The sequence below is a fragment of the Neltuma alba genome, unplaced genomic scaffold, assembly GCF_004799145.2.
Source record: "Neltuma alba isolate B1F8T4 unplaced genomic scaffold, ASM479914v2 tig00002165_pilon, whole genome shotgun sequence".
Lineage (NCBI taxonomy): Eukaryota > Viridiplantae > Streptophyta > Magnoliopsida > Fabales > Fabaceae > Neltuma > Neltuma alba.
The window spans coordinates 456,286-472,612 of NW_021632765.1; the positions used below are offsets into that span (position 1 = coordinate 456,286).

The 16,327-nt window shown below is 37.5% G+C and overlaps 1 protein-coding gene and 1 pseudogene across 5 annotated transcripts; one reads left to right on the forward strand and one right to left on the reverse strand.

Annotated features, from left to right (window-relative positions):
- Window positions 1-496: 496 nt before the first annotated feature.
- Window positions 497-1,906, forward strand: LOC114718763 (ethylene-responsive transcription factor RAP2-11-like; annotated as a pseudogene).
- Window positions 1,907-5,653: 3,747 nt separating this feature from the next.
- Window positions 5,654-14,834, reverse strand: LOC114718563 (SNF1-related protein kinase catalytic subunit alpha KIN10). Of its 5 annotated transcripts, XM_028903923.1 has the most exons (12): window positions 14,578-14,834; window positions 14,077-14,214; window positions 10,276-10,470; window positions 9,787-9,971; window positions 9,257-9,439; window positions 9,001-9,132; window positions 8,185-8,370; window positions 7,628-7,717; window positions 7,477-7,560; window positions 6,985-7,125; window positions 6,419-6,655; window positions 5,654-6,219 (listed from the first exon to the last, which is right to left on the reverse strand). In XM_028903923.1, exons 2-12 carry the CDS (start codon window positions 14,138-14,140, stop codon window positions 6,106-6,108), a joined length of 1,611 nt encoding a protein of 536 aa, XP_028759756.1. In that variant the 5' UTR covers window positions 14,141-14,214; window positions 14,578-14,834; the 3' UTR covers window positions 5,654-6,105. The 5 variants fall into 5 exon arrangements, with proteins under 5 accessions (XP_028759756.1, XP_028759770.1, XP_028759777.1 ...); XM_028903937.1 differs by lacking the exon at window positions 14,077-14,214; XM_028903944.1 differs by lacking the exon at window positions 14,077-14,214 and having other exon boundaries at window positions 14,573-14,834.
- Between the last annotated feature and the right edge of the window lie 1,493 nt (window positions 14,835-16,327).

The window sequence follows — 16,327 nt, forward strand, 5'->3', positions numbered from 1 at the left end:
CATTAGTGTTGAATTTATTTACATTTCTTAAGGTCATCTATATGTTAGGGAGGATCTAAATCTACAATTTTTCGTGGAAGGCAAACAATCGAAGTTATGCACAAAAACTGGCTAGTTTGATGAGTTCAAATTTATTTTGTATTAAGAGTTGAGCCTATGAAGGCTTTGAATTGATTCATTCAGAATTCTTCATGATATTGAAAGTTGAAACCAAAACAAAAAATAACATTGTTTACATTTAGGGGCAAAAAAATAAAATAAACCAAAGCCTGGGACAATGACCAAATCTGGCTTTGCCCTAACCAATGCAAGCTCTAACCAGAAAACACAAGAGAAACCGAGTGTAGTTTTTGTCCAAGTCAGAGAAAAAAACAATTCACCAATTACAAAGTGCGAGAATGTGCCAAATGTTTGGATTTTAAGCCTAAATTATTACTAACAAAGCCAATGACCTCTTCAACTATCGAATCTCATCTTATAAATACCACAGTTAGGCACACCATCACTGCCATCAAAGCTTGAGATTGATTAAGAATAAAAAATCAATCACCCAAAAATGGCCAGGAAGAGAAAGACCATTGGTGCTGAAGAAGCAGGGGACGAGAAGAGTGGCAGTGAAGGAAGCATGGGGTGGGAGGAGATGGTGAAGGAGGCCGCCGCTCTGGGAGGCCTTCGGCGAGCCCGCAAGCGATTCGTGGGGGTCCGGCAGCGGCCTTCAGGGCGGTGGGTGGCGGAGATAAAAGACACCATACAGAAGATAAGGGTGTGGCTTGGCACTTTCGACACTGCAGAAGAAGCAGCCAGAGCCTATGATGAAGCGGCTTGCTTGCTTCGAGGAGCCAACACCAGGACAAATTTCTGGCCTCGTCAATCTCAATCCAATTCTTCAGCCCCCGCTCTTTCTTCAAAAATCACCAATCTCCTCCTTCAAAGACTCCAAGCAAGAAATAACCAAAACTACAACTCTTTACCATCTTCCTCTTCCGTTTCTTCCCTGCTTCTCAGTCAGCAACAGGACCAAGAAGCAGAGGAAAAAACAGAGTTTTCAGTGGACCAGTTCACCGACTTTCTTAATGATCCTGAGGATTACACCACAACAAGCAACAACAGTGAACAGTTTGATTACATTACTCGTTGTTTTGAGTCGTGTTTAACTGAGAACAACGAGTGCGAGGAAAGAGGAGATGTAATTGGCGATTCAGGTGAGGAGAAAGAGGAAGAAAGCAGTGCGAGGTTGATATGGGGTTGCAGATTTTGAGTTTCTGGACAGCGTGGTGCCATCATCATGGTACGAACTATTCACCATTCGAGATGGCTCGAGAAATAAAGGAGGAAGAGGAGGAGGAGCAAGAGGGAGAGGGCTATGGTGGGAATGAGCCTTGTATGCTGAGAGCAGCGATGAAGAGGATGAAGTATGAGAGGAGGTTCTCTGCTTCTCTCTATGCCTTCAATGGGATATCAGAATGCTTGAAGTTGAAACTGGGATCGGCAAATTTGAAGGGAAGAACAGTTTCTGAGCAACTATCTAATCTGCAGATGGCATGTTCCAGTAAGAACAGAGTTGAGAATAAGGACATCAATACTAAAGAAGGAGAAGAAAGCCCACAAACGTCAATTGATGTTTCCGAGTCCTCTTCTCCTTCTTCTCGTAATGATAGTGAATTGATCTGGAATTCTCTGGATCTTCCTCCAATTGCTGAAGGATATGGTGCCTTAATTAGTAGTATTCATTTCTAATACTTCAAATTTGTATGCTAAGCAATTTAGAATGAACTGTGTAAATGGAATGAGTACCGCTTTCAGGTTGTTAAAAAATGAGGTTCCTTTATTAAGAGTACTCATTCCTCATGCTTCATATATGTATGCTGAGCGATGTATTGATTGGAATGAGTACTATTTTAACGTACGCCTCGTATTATGTAGCTTGTGAGTCATTAGTCCAGAACTTCTGACAGCTCCTGATAACTGTTTGCATAAATTAAAGTCACACATTATCATTAGTTAATATTCCACAAGGTTGTCCAACCACACAGTAACATAACAATGACAAGGCAGATTTGGTCTCAAACTGGTACTTGAAGTCTTCCCCCTAAAGTAGCTCCTTGTAAAACAGAGCATCTGCAAGGCGGTCCTTTTCGGGATGCTTTGTGAATTATGCTGAACGTAAAGGATATTACCTACGAGTATTCAATATTCACCCCACTTGGCTCTTCATTTCTAAAACAATCAAGTAACTGATGAGGAGAGATTTCGTTCCCCCGTTTATGTTTTTTTGCGGTCAGTGAGCATGCCCCGTTGGCTCTTTGTCGGCAAAGAATAAGTATGCCCCGTTGGTAAATTCCAATTATCTCCCTGGTTGTAACAAAATAGAAAGTGGTAGTAAAGCAGGAGAAACGACGTCGTTAGCGTAGAAGACAAAATCCCCATAAAATCCCCATCCTGACGTTCGCGGTCGCCGGTTGGGCTCGGAACACAGCGGCTCCTTCAGCCCGATTTTCTTTCGGAGCTGGTTCGCCTTCGCTCGCATCGCCCCGGCTTTTGATGACTCGTTGTTGCTGCGTTGCTGTTCGGTTCTTCACTTTCGCGGGTTTCTATCGATCAGGTTTTCGGGATTCATTTTCCTGTAGCCCTTTTGTCCTGTTACATATCGAGTTAAACTTTTACTGAAACGGGTTTCAATGGATGCGCTTGCGATGGACGATCCAATTTTCTTTAAAATCGAGGATTGTCAAATATCTTCGTCTCAGGAAGAAATCCTGCGTGATTGTCCCTTCTTCGGACAGCCTGTTAACTCACCCGGTGACGGAGTACTGCCAACGCTCCCGGAGACTGCTCAAGACACTGGTAAGGATAGGGGTTCCCTAGACGTTTTTATTACCCCGCCTGGGAAGCAATCGTCAGCATTCGACTTTCGGCCTTGTGGATGTCATAAGGCAGTTCAGACTGATGATCAGACCCTGGGTTTCGATGATTTCACAGGGCATGCAGATGTAAATGTGTATGTTGATCTGAATGATGATTCGGATTTGGGGTTTCCGCTAGCTGATTTAAACCTGATGACTGACCACACAATGGTGGCGGGCTGCTCGCGCGGGAACTATGGAGCTGGTGTACCCGAGATTCCCAACCTCGAAATAGACGAATTTCAGGTTTCGGGTAGAGAATTGTCTTCAAAGGATAGCATCGGTGAGCCACCACATAAAAGAATGAAGACTTCGGAGCAAAATCGGGGTTCCGAATCTTCACAGGGTTGTTCCGGGATTGAACCACGGAAAATTGGAGATAATTTCCAGCATTGCGAAGGAAAATTGGTGTCTCCCCAAAAGAGGCCCTGCAACTTTGCGGCTGATCCCCAGCCTCAACAAAACATTCAAATTGGTAAGGAAATGCCTTTAGGAGTCAGGGACCAGAAAACGGATTTCGCAGGGATTTCAGTAGAGGAAAACTTGGGCTACGGTGAGAATCGGGGAAGCCACGTTACTCAATCGGAAATTGCAATAAGTAGTGGAGAAGTTGTTGAAAATATTGAAAGCAGAGGGCGGAATCCTGAAGCTGAGAAATTGACATGCGCTGGTAAAGGGAAGAAAGTGAATGAGAGTGCTGAGACTCCTGAGAACAAAGGACGTGATGAGCAACAAAAGTTGAGGATGCTTCTACCCTCAATTGCTGGATGTTTGAAGGATATGGCAAATGGAAAAAATGAAAATGAAAAATCCGTTAGCTTTGTTTTTGATGTATTGAAATCTCTCACAAAAGAGGCTTCTGAGAAAAAAGACAGCCTCGAAAATGTTAGTTGGTTGGAACTTGCAAAATCTAAAGGCATCACTTTTCCCACTCCATGGTGGAGGATGGAGACCAACACGTGATAATTGAAGTTGCCAAGGTTTTTTGCTTAGTTTTTGGTGTTCATACCTTTGCATGAAGCTAATTGCTGATTTACTAAAGGTCTCTAGTGTGTAGCTAAAATTTTTGGTACTATAAGCAATGTAAATATTATATTATCTGTTCAGGGACATGATTTTGTAAAGCTGTTTTCTTGGTTTTTAGGGGAGCAGTTGATCATACGATGTCTGCTTGATCTAGTTATGACGCTTTGTAAAGATGTAAATGTTAAAAAGCATGACACCATATCTTTCTTTTATTTCTCTGTTGTTTACTGATTCTCTCCGTCCTCTTCTAGCAGACCATATGGTTGGAAACAAGTGAATAACAGAAAAATTTAATATAAGTGTGAATGGGGCCTATTTCGCCCCTTACATTACCTCTCTTCCATTTTTTTTAAAGGAAAATTGGAGTTGGGGTTCATGCTTCATCAGAAGTAGAGCAAACCTTAAGGATTTATAAATCACCTACGAATAAAAGCTCTCCATTTGCAATGAGATTTGAACTCAAGCCTTTTTTGATGGGTTATATCCTTGTCAAATGTTAATTGAGCCTTTGTTCACTCCATTTCATTATTTCCATGATCATATTTGGTTTGAATCTCTTACACGGGGGCGGTGGTTTCATGGGTTGCATTAACCTATTTGTGACGTCAATATTGAGAAGAAATATACTTTGTTCTACGGCATACTTTAGCTCTCTCCTTTCTAACTTTATGGTGTGATTTTATTATGTTTGGAATATTTTTTTGGGACTAACGCTAAATAAAGAAGCACCTAAAATGGGATCTACCGAAAATGGTAGGATTTTTGTTTGGTATCGAATCATAAGCAATATTTATTTGTAACCAGTTTCTTTTACTTGTTGACTTAGCCTTAGCATAAACCAGTTAAAAAATCTTGTTAGATGAGGTAGTGACTATGCTCGGTTCTTCTGGGATTCTTTTCCCAAACAAAAATTCTAGTGTTGGATGAAGGTAGTGGCTATAAGGGGTGTTTGGAAACCACAAGAAGTCTTTTTAAAAATATTTTTCCGTAAATTAAGATAAACTCTTCTACATATTTAATTCGTATACCGTAAAATCACTTCTGAAATCATAGTTTGATTTCCATCCAAACAGCCTCATAGTCAGCTCTTGGATTGTTGGTTAGGCTCTTTTTACTTTTCACTGTTAGCCCCTTGTTTATGCTGCGTGTTTTAGTGTAGACGTCATGTTACCTTTGCGTACCGTTGCTGATTCATAATCTCCAGTGGTGTCCGGTAATTTTTATTGTCAACGGTGTCTTGTGTTGTTTTAGTCGTACTTTTTTTTTTTTTTGATAAACTGGAGACTAGTTATTTTAGTTGTACTCATGTCATGTTTACTAATAATATTATGTATTTGATCTTTCTATTTGAAAAGAAAACTTTTTTTTTTTTTTGTTTGCCGGGACCGCATGTTGTTGCTCCCACTTTAAGCTTTGATGCTTCAGTCACCAAACGGATTAGAATTATTGGTTTATGATTTTATTAATTGATTCATGAATAAATTCATTGATAGATTAATAAATTTAACATACTACCAATTATATACTACACTACAAATACAAATCAATTAATGACAAAGAACAAATATAATTTTCAAACTAGAAATATTTAAATACTTATTTTTGTAATAGCCTTTGACACGATAACCTCATCCCATGCATTATCACTAGCTCTTTCACCAAAGATTGGAAAAGAAATAGTGATATTTTAAAAGCCCAAAATTTTAAACATCAATGAATGCATCTAAATCCAAATTAAATAAAATACTTCATTCCTTTCCTTTCCCATTCAAACATACTTAACCGTAGGTTGCTTAATGAAAGTCAACACAGGCTAATAACCATGCTACCGGAAAGACATTTAAAACACGGCAACGGTAGAATTCCAGAATATGCATCAGAACACTGTTCTGAGGCCTCATTTCTCTCACATTATCCGAGACATCAACACTGAGAAAATTCAATTCCCAGTGCATATAAAGCAGAAATAGTCAAATATCATAATAAAGGAAGCCGTTAACTCAGTAAGATTGGCCCCATATCAACCATCACCCACATAAAAACTGGGGCAATACCAGATGTTCTCAAGACAATCTGAACAGAGCGCACCGCCATTTATATACAATCGTAAGCTTCCTATTGGCAAGGCAACACTAGGCACATGTCAAGTCCCCCTTAAAGGCATTATCCTCTTTACTTAGAGCACGCGAAGCTGTGCAAGGAAAGCAGCACAAAGATCCAAAAAGAGAAATTGTGGACCCAGGACCCTTTGCAGATCAAGCAGATATTTCTCCTCCCGGGTTTTGTAAAGCTGTTCAAAAACCCATGAATGAAACAGATATGTCAACATACTAATTTAGGAACATGCTGATATATGAGTTGGCATGTCAACAAGAGAAGCTTGGCAATGAAATTTATCAAAGCAATATAAGCAACGAGTGCATTGCTCAAGTGGTAGGAAAAAGGGGAAAAAAAATCTTCAGAACCTTTACCAATTTAAAATACATTACCTGAAGTTCAAACTTGATCACATTTGGCTTAGAAACAGAATCGTTCTCAATGATGGTGGCATCATCTCTGTAGTAATGACTGCCATACACAGTATTGTCTACCATTCCGTCATGACCAGGATTCCCAGCAACCCATCTGCACTTCATGTTGTAAGGTCCAATCTTTTTCCAACACACATTTAATTCTTGCAGGGCTTTAAGGACCTCAGTCATTATTTCACGAGGATGAGCACGAGACTGCATTAATTAACAGATAGAACAACATCAGCCAAAAGTTCATCAAGATTCGATCTCTCTGATGCCATTCAAAAGGAACATTATGCTTATAACAAAGGTAAAAAAGCATACTGAGAGAGGAAAATGAAGCACAAAAACCAAATGCATTATTTAAACAAATGCAACAGCCCAAACTCAGTAAAGATAGAACAAATTACATAATAATGATTTCCTCTGAAGCAGCCAAGCATCACGGAAGGCAATTGTAGCACATGCCAAACAATATAATAACAAGCTTATTCTCAAATCCAGTTCCATGGCAAGATCAGCCCACAAGTATGCTAATGTACCTGAAGCCCAAGGGCCCATTTTCTCTCAACAGGGAACTGGGGTCTTAATGCTGCTCCTGGATAGTCCATAAACCCTGGAAGGCGGTGACCAACAACTGAAGCAGCAACTCCACTGGGATGAATACGGTTAAAACCAGAATCCTAAATGTCAAATCAAATTACAAAAACAAATGAGCCATGCATTTGGCTTTGTTTTGAAAAGGAAAAAAAAAGGAAATATAATATCACTAGGTATATAGCACCTACAGCCCAATGATTTAGATAATCCATTAGAAACCATCTCCAAGCTAGGAAAAGTTGGATCAAATTACATGACTTACATTTTACACAACTCAAATACACGGAATGATAAGCAAAATTCCCAGTTCACATCGGAATACAAATTGCAAAAGTGTCAACGATGTTTCTCAGGATCATCAGATATAAGTAAAACCACTTCATTACAAAGATAAAATATTAATGAAATTGAAACAACGGAGAAGATAAACCCACCATTGTCTCTTGGAATTCAGCTCCAAGATAGCCACTGGAAACACGGAACCGATTGTCCAATAACAAATAGTATGCTACAGTACCCTGAAAAACATAATTGGGTTACAAGACAATTATGCAGTGACGGAAGTAGAGAATTAAGAGTGAAAACCTCATTTTGTATCCGGTTCTGAAGAGATTCAACCAGTTGATTCCTATCAAATCCCATGTTAACCACTTCCTGAAGAAGTTCCTCGTCAATCTATTTTCAAAAAAGGACACAAATTAACTTCAGTTTTAATGCTGACAATAATTACATATCAAGTAACAAGAATGGATATGTGCAAAACTTTCTGCCAGCAAGCTTACGCCTACACACATAATTTGCACAACTTTGAGGTGGGAAAAACAAGATAGCATGCGGCTGAAAGCCTGAAACTCCTCATATGCTGTATTTATAAAACTAGAAAACAACTGACTACTACATGCCTCTTTTCACAAAATGAGTGGTTGAAAATCATCTAGAAAACCAAACATAAAAGCAAGCATTCTCAACCATTGAAAATAGAAAGGCTTTTTAGTAGCAGAATATGCCAACAAGGTGAATAACATTGAGTCAAACATAGACTGCTTACAAAGATCTTTATTAAACGGGCAAAAATCAGAACCTCACCTGGAAAAGAATTGGAAAAAAATGCAGATATCAAAACCAATGCAGGAAAAGTAAACCTTTTTCGCTTGCTGCATTGTATCTGGTGGGGGCACAGCTAAATAACGAGGGAGGTGAGCCTGGAACCATGGGTGTTGGCGAATCTCAGGTATGGTCATTCTCTTCATGGGATCAACCACAAGCATCCTTGGGATCAGATCTCTAGCACCAGGTGATAGATGACTAGGAAGAGTATATATCCCACCCTGAAAAAGCAAAAAGCAGGGAGGTCCACTTAGGATGCAAAATTAAATCATTTCAAGATAAAACTGTGGAAAAGACAAATCTATTTGGATAAAGGAGAGTGCTCAAAGAGGACCAATGAAAATAGAATATGATCCAATTGTTTGATTGCATCACTGCAGCCTAAAATTTTCAGCCTTCAAAACACTTTAAGTAGCATTAGGCATCACTTCTTTCAAATCCACCAAAAAGAAAAAGAAGGTTAAATTATACAAAACCCTCCTGAATTTTGGACCATGCACAAATAACCCCCTTAACCTCTTAAAGTTAACCCCCATAAACTTTCAAGTTTGCACGGATAACTCCCAACCATCAATTATATACTCCCTTAAACTTTATTTCTGTGCATGTATAGCCCCCTTAAACCTTGAGTTATATGCAGACAACCCCCTAAACTTTAAGCTATATGGAGATAAGTAATAAACAAAACTGATGGTAAGGGGGTTATCTACATAAATGTAAGGGGGGTTCATTGTAAAGTTTTAAAAATTAGAGAGGTTATCTACACGCAACATAAAGTTCAGGGGGGTTATGTATAATTTAGCCAAGAAAGGAAAACGACAAGAAAATAGCATAAGAGTCATCACCAATACCTTTATTTTCTTAAAAAGGTTAGGAATGTTTTCATCATCAAAAGGAAGGGTACCACAGAGAAGAGCGTATAAAATTACACCACAGCTCCAGACATCTACTTCAGGTCCAGCATACAACTTTCCAGATATAACCTGAGATACGTAACAGTGTGACCAAAAAAAAAAGTGAATCACAAAGGACAAAAATATACATTCTGAAGTCCTCTAACATATAGTACTGCTAACTCCTTGCATTAGAAAACAAAGAACATCAAACCTCCGGAGCAGCATAGTTTGGGCTTCCACAACTTGTCTTAAGAAAGTGACCATCGCGCATGATATTGCTCAAACCAAAATCAGCAATTTTGACATTGCATTTGGCGTCCAAAAGTAAATTTTCTGGCTTAAGGTCTCTATGAGCCACCATATTTCTGTGACAGTACTCCACGCCAGAGATTATCTGCTTCCAACACAATAATCAGCTTAAATAATCTGGCGTAAGTGTCAACAACCACTTCATTCCGAAAGCTTAAAGCTGTTAGGGTAGGGGAAGGTCTATGATGTGTTTTATTAATATATTTAGAACACCAACTATTGGAAAACCTTTGGGTTTGAAGCCAAGAAAAAGCAAAAACCCAATAAGGATTGAACTCCAGACCACTTGTTCATAGAAGCTCTCTATCAAGGACCACTTTATCCAGCTTAAACTATCAAGAGAAAGCCTATGATTGGTTTTATTCATATCTCCAACAAAAAAAAAAAAAAAACATTGGCTGATGAGATGTACGAAACAGAAGTCAATCCTACCTGCTGGAAAAAATTACGGGCTTCATCTTCTTGTAGCCTACCCTTTTCCACAATGTAATCAAAGAGTTCACCAGATTTTACATACTCCATGACAACATATATGTCTGTTGGGGTTTCTATGACCTCGTAAAGTCGTATGACGTGTGGGTGCATGAACAATCTTAAAATTTTGATTTCTCTTCTCACTGCAACAAGGTCGGGAGGAAAACAAAGGAGGGGGGAAAGAATCAAACATTGACAGAAGCGTAAAGCATGTTTAATTATCCATGAAGACCTGTAGCACACATGCAGAATTTCAAAGCAAAGGCATAACAAATCAATTATATTTTCCCCAACAATCTGTACCATTACAAAAACTATGGAAATCACAGCATAACATGCCAAGTGATCTTTGAACATATAAATCAGAACTTATAGAAAATTTGAGAAAGATAAAAATCTCAACTTCTTATGAAAATTGATGATTATTCATGAGAAGACATCACAAACCTTTTTCTTCCATTTCCATGTTCTTTATCTTGCGCCGATTAAGGATCTTAATGGCAACTTTATGGCCAGTCAATATATGCTCTGCAATTTTCACCTTGCTAAAGGATCCAATCCCAAGTGTTTTTCCCAACTTATAATTTGGTAAAAATACATCTGCACTGCTGGCACGGCCAGTTGAACCATCCATTCTCAAATCTAGAGGCATGATTAAGGAATAAAAAAGATCAAAATTGAGTATATTTTTGTGTGCCAGTACATGTATAAATACAGAAAAAGAAGAAACAAAAAAGATTTAATTAGATATTTTACATAAACTCACTGAAGTTGAGATCCCCCCCCCCCCCGGCGGGCGGGCCAACAAGATCATGCATCAAGTTGCTGTTGTGGTTTTCATAGAACTTGAATAAAATCCCACTTGCCAAGGGATATAAAGTATACAAAATCTCCAAGAGGTATTAAATTAAATGCCAATAAATGTGCATATCAAGACAGACGCACGTTGTATTAAAGCCAAGCAAGATTTTGAAGGCCTGGTTTATTGGACTAATAGACAAGGCCCTATTTACTCAGGCTGGACTCAACATTTCATTCCAAGAACCAGACTTGAAGAAAAGGATAAGCCCAATTTAAAATAACTCTGAGCTTGAACTTCCATTTTACAACCGGACTTGCCTCATTTGCATATATAGGGTCTGTCTGGATTCATGATTAAAAACCTCACGTAGGCCGAGATAAAACCCATCTCATATATTTACCTCGTATTCCATAAATCAAGACTAAAAAGCTGCTTATAAGCTATTTCAAACAGACTCATAATTGAGTATAAGTAGGGTTGAACTTGATATTTACTTTCATCCTCATGATTCCCAACAACGTCAACTTCCCGAACCTGAACAAGGGCAACTTTTCCTATTTAGTTCAAAGGTTTGGAAGGATGAGAAAGGGTAGTATTTCGTGACGATGTGCAGTTTTTGTTGTAAAATCGAAAAATTCTGTTCAAGTAAATTGCTCCTATCTCAAGGATGCTTCATGCCTTAGATGCATTATACACTAATTCCAATAGGATACAGTAAGGGACTTCTTTGATGTCTAGCTCAAGCCTCAACTTTTTAGAGGAAGATTCTCGCAAGAGATATTAAGGATAGGGAAATTCTGTTGTATGTTTTTTCTATTTTATTTTCTTTCATCATCTTGTTCTAGTTTAGTCCTTTATCTTAGGAGTATTTCATATCTCCCTCATTTAGAAGAAAAACCTTCTTTACACTTTAGCTTTGAGTTTTTGTTTCAAATTTTCCATTGGATGAGGTTTAGTTATCTTCCATTTTTGGATTTTACTATTTCTTTTCAATCTCACTTGATGTTATTATTCAACTATACTTTATATTCTACTAATATTCATTTCTCATATGTCAATGATGAGTTTTGTGGTAACTTGTATCATTTATGAGTCTAGTTAACTACAGATTTAATGCTTGATTGATTCGGCATAAGATTTTGTCAATTGAAGCAAGACATAATCGCAGGAAAGTAATAAATGTGTCCACACGCATGCTTGTTTGTGTGTGTGGATTTTTTTTTTTTTGGGGGGGGGGGGGGAGGGCAGGGGAGAGAAGATCACAAGCACTCCCCTCTTTTTTTCACAATCGTCCTTTGAGTGGTGTCTCGTTTCTTTGACACCATATCAATGCATTATAATGATTCTAGAAAGTGAGTCTTAAAAGCAATATAAATATTCATATGCATTCGCCTAAAGACCTAAGCTTTGATATGAAACAATTTTGATATGATATTAAAGCCTATATTAACAAGCCTAGAACTGAAACATTACCACCTCTCATTCTCTTAATCGAAGTCTCAACTTTTATGCAAAACTTTTGTTCTGTCCACACCTTCAAACTCTACAGGGTTTTGTGTGAAGGGGCGCGTTAGAGATTATCACAATATTATTTATAAGCCTTCATAAACAAGTTGACTTATCAAGTTGAAATGACCGTCAACAGCGGGCATTAGTTTTCATGTATCATATGCTTCTCAACTACTATAACTTTTATGATTTTTTGTGAGACGGTGTGACCATGGATTGTAAAGATATGGATCATGTGAAAAATAAACTCTTTTGTCCAGATGATGTGCTACACAGATTTGTCGTATGTCAAACAAAGCCATGAACATTGCTCGATTTGTGTATCCCTACCCATTTCATAATAAAATTGTCCTTCTCATGCACATGCTATTGGTTTCAATCAAAGACAATAAAACAGTTATTGATGTCGCAATTTCCATAAAGGGCTCTTGTAGTCATGGTACAAAGTGTGCAACATTGTGTATCACAATCTTGAAGCATAGCACGAGTATAACATAGAATCCAAAGTAACAATAATTGTAACATACGAAAAATGTAGGACAATATAGGAACTATTAAGCAGCACCTACTTTCATGGTTTCTATGTAACTCACGGTTAAAATCACAAAGCTTGGCTGCAGAGTAACTTCCAGACATAATGATTTAATCAATTGTCTGGACTGAACGTGACAGGTGTAAAAGCGCTAAGCACCTCTCTTGGATTGCTAGCCAAGAGATCGGAACAAAAAATCTATATGTAGCATACTGCCCTGCTATCAGGCAGATTTCTTCTGTGACAGGAAAAATAGGATTCAATAGTTCTCTGCGTACAAGAGTTTCAGATCACTGAAGTCCTGAGCAGTCAAAAAAGAATGTGTTCTTATCTCCTTTATCCATTCCTTCTACTAATTAATAAATTATATTTATATGAAGAATCAAGGAGATGGAGAGAGAGGCGAATATGAATCCCCTATTGTGAGGCTATTGTCCCCCCTTTTATGGAAAGTGCAGAACTTTTTCTTTAACATTTTTTTTGGGGGGGGGGGGCTGTAAAGGGGGACACGGTGAGTTGAGTCCACGTTAGAAGATGGAGTTAACAATATTTGAACACTTCCCTCATGAATGCAAAACAACCCGATTAAATCTCAACAACCCTAAGTTTCTGATATGTCCCATATCAAATAAAAGAACAAAAGAAGGGCGAGTCTTTCATATCAAAGGAAGTTATGACAAAGCAAAAGGAAAGGAAGCGAAAGGAGAAAACAGAACAGAACAACATAGTGTTTTTCTTTTGGCCTTACTGTCTCGTGGTAGATGTGGCATATAATGAGTCCCACGTGACAAAGGGTTGCATGAAACAATACTCTAGCAATGTGCCACATACGATGATTGCTCCAGCACAAAATTAACATTTATATGATACTACCATAAAATTTCAGCATGTTCAATCAGCAACCAATTGTGTGGCCTGAGATTAAACTCCAGACTACGGACCAGGATTTTCAAAAGTGCCAGCCATATTTTTAGAACGTAAAGTGCATGAATCTCTCAGCAGTCTGCCACATACCATGATTGCAGATTGCTATTGCACAAAATTATCAGTTATATGATCCTACTATACGATTTAGGCATGTTTAATCCACAATAAATGGTTTACCCTTTTTGCAACTAGGAATTTGAAGGAAGTGAAGGTGTTAATGGTTTATTTTTTCGCACAAAAATTCTCCACATAGGATCTGCATCATCGAATTACCTCAATGTTTGTAACAGTGTTAGAGCTTAGGAAATAAATAAAACTTCGTACAAGAAAATGAAGCTCAGACACATGAAAAACGATCATTTTCACGTCTAAAACATGTTGAACATTCATATCAGACACAACGCAACAAACATAACACTTCAAAAACGGCATGTCACTGTGTCAGCACTCATATTAGACACAATGCAACATACGTAACTCTTCAACTTTCGCCAGGTTGCAGTGCGCCCACGCAAGCCAGAAAAAACTGTACTTTTGCCCATAAATTATAAGGAAGATGAAGTGTTTAGCGTTGAATTAGTTGCTATCAGAATACTCCCGTTGAGGACACTGGAGCCTTAATAATAAAAAGCAGACTCCAAAAGATTACGATCAATATAGAAGTTCGATACGGGAAGAGTAATGTATAAAAGCAATAAGAAATGGAAAGCAAAGTAAATCTTTCATCAGCTAACTCCGGAATATATATGAAGAGAAACAATCCAACATCATCTCTACATTCATGGCCCATCTTTCCTAAACAAAATGCAACCCAATTCCCCAAAATTGGCAACGCAACCTTCCGATTGAAAACCTTAACTTATATTAAACAGGAAAGAAATGTTAAGAATCTCAGCAGTAAATAATCAAGATGGAATCAAACAAGAACAAAACACAGAATCAATTTTGGCAATTGAATAAAAGAACCCCGAAACCTTACTGGCGAGGGTCGTGGAGGGGAATCGACCAATATTACAAGGTGCTTAGATATGCAGACGCGAAATCGAACACTCAACGATGCGACCGGTGAGAAGCCTGAGATTGATGGGTAAGGGGCGGACCCTAAACCAGTGGGTTGGGAACAGCAAAAGGGAACCTGGAAACCATCGGCTTCTCCTTCGTTGTGCGCATCACTGGACTGACTGCTACTACGCTACAAACGATCCATTTAAATAGGTTCCCAATTCTCACACAACAGCTTCCTGTGAAAAACGAATCTTGAAATGCTGAGCCGATATAAAAAGAAAAAGGAAAAAAACGCCTTACTAACGGAAAAATTAAAAAATCAATCTTTATCATTTGTCTGCCATTCTTCAACCAACGCCCGCTGATTTGTCACGGATATGTTGTTATTTGATTTGATTATTTCCTGCCATGAATGAAAAAATAATAATTATTGACGCCAAGTTTATGTTTAAGTTGACTCATATTGTATTATTTTTCAAAATCAGCTTTCTCTTTTTCTTAATTTTTTATGGTATTTGGATTAGCTTTTTAAAAGTGATTTTTATATTTGCATAAAAATACATTTTTTTAATTGTTTATAAGGTTTCTATGAATATTATGAGAAATGTGTACGATGCAAAGAATTACGATTTAGTATTGTAGCTAAGAGTGGATTTTAGATAAATTTAAGTTGGACTTGGTGAAAATGAAATCACAAACTGCTCAAATAATACTGTAGCACTATTTACAAGTCAAACCATATAATTTGTTTTCTACAGTATTTATATATCATTAGATAGATAGATAGAAGATTAGCATAATAGAGAAAATAGGATTTCTTTTTTTCATTTCACCTAACCAGGTTCGGTTCGGTTCTCATCATTAAAATAAAATAAAATTAGAAATAGTTACTGAAATAATAAGTCAAACACAACTTTTTTTTTTTTTTTTTTACCAGAAATCAAACACAACTCAAAGCTATTGGTTTTAAAAGGAGAGAATCTCGTGCCAAAAAAAGAAAAGAAAGACAAATAGTTCTACATAATTTATATGAGCATCAACCAATTGTCTAAAGCATACTGATAGTTGAACACGAGTAAACGCAAATATCTTGTTGATCTTGATATGCTATAAATCTATGTGGAGATATGAAATTCTGTTGCTGGATTCACACCATAGCTTTTAATAATAACTATAGATTGAAGTGGTTATTATATCTCTCTCCCATGAAAGTAATGAAGAAATCTCGTGTTTGCGTTGACAAAATGACCCTGACAATTCTCTACCTAATATAGTACTACCTTATGTTTTTAATTTAATATTTCGTTTGACTTTTATTTTGGTCCTAAATATAAGACTCAAATCCACTTGTCTCTCATATTTATGTATTTTTTTAAAGTAATCCTTCTAATAATGGTAGTTATAGCCAATACATTTAATTAGTAAAGATATTTTAGGAAAAACAACATCTATTTATTACAAATAACTAACTTAACTTATTTCTTAATCTTTTAAATTAGTTAACTAACTCTTATAATTAGGATCGGAAGTAATAGTTGGAAGAAAGCATGACCGAGTGTCGGAAGCAGAGAAAGTTAATGAATTGGAAAATGAAAGAAGGATTGAAAACGGCACTGTAGCGATTAGAGTGACAAGGAAGACAGGGGGAATTGAAGAGTATGAAACTTGCGAGATATCCATGTAATTTACTAATGAAACAATTAGTTCAATAGTAAATTCAACTC

Coding starts and splice junctions, on each gene's coding strand:
- LOC114718563 (XM_028903923.1), bottom strand. CDS start 14,140: ATGGGCAAAAGTACAGTTTTTTCTGGCTTGCGTGGGCGCACTGCAACC. Junction 10,471..14,076: donor AACCTGGCGAAAGTTGAAGA/GTTACGTATGTT, acceptor TCATGCCTCTAG/ATTTGAGAATGGATGGTTCA. Junction 9,972..10,275: donor CATGGAAATGGAAGAAAAAG/GTTTGTGATGTC, acceptor ACCTTGTTGCAG/TGAGAAGAGAAATCAAAATT.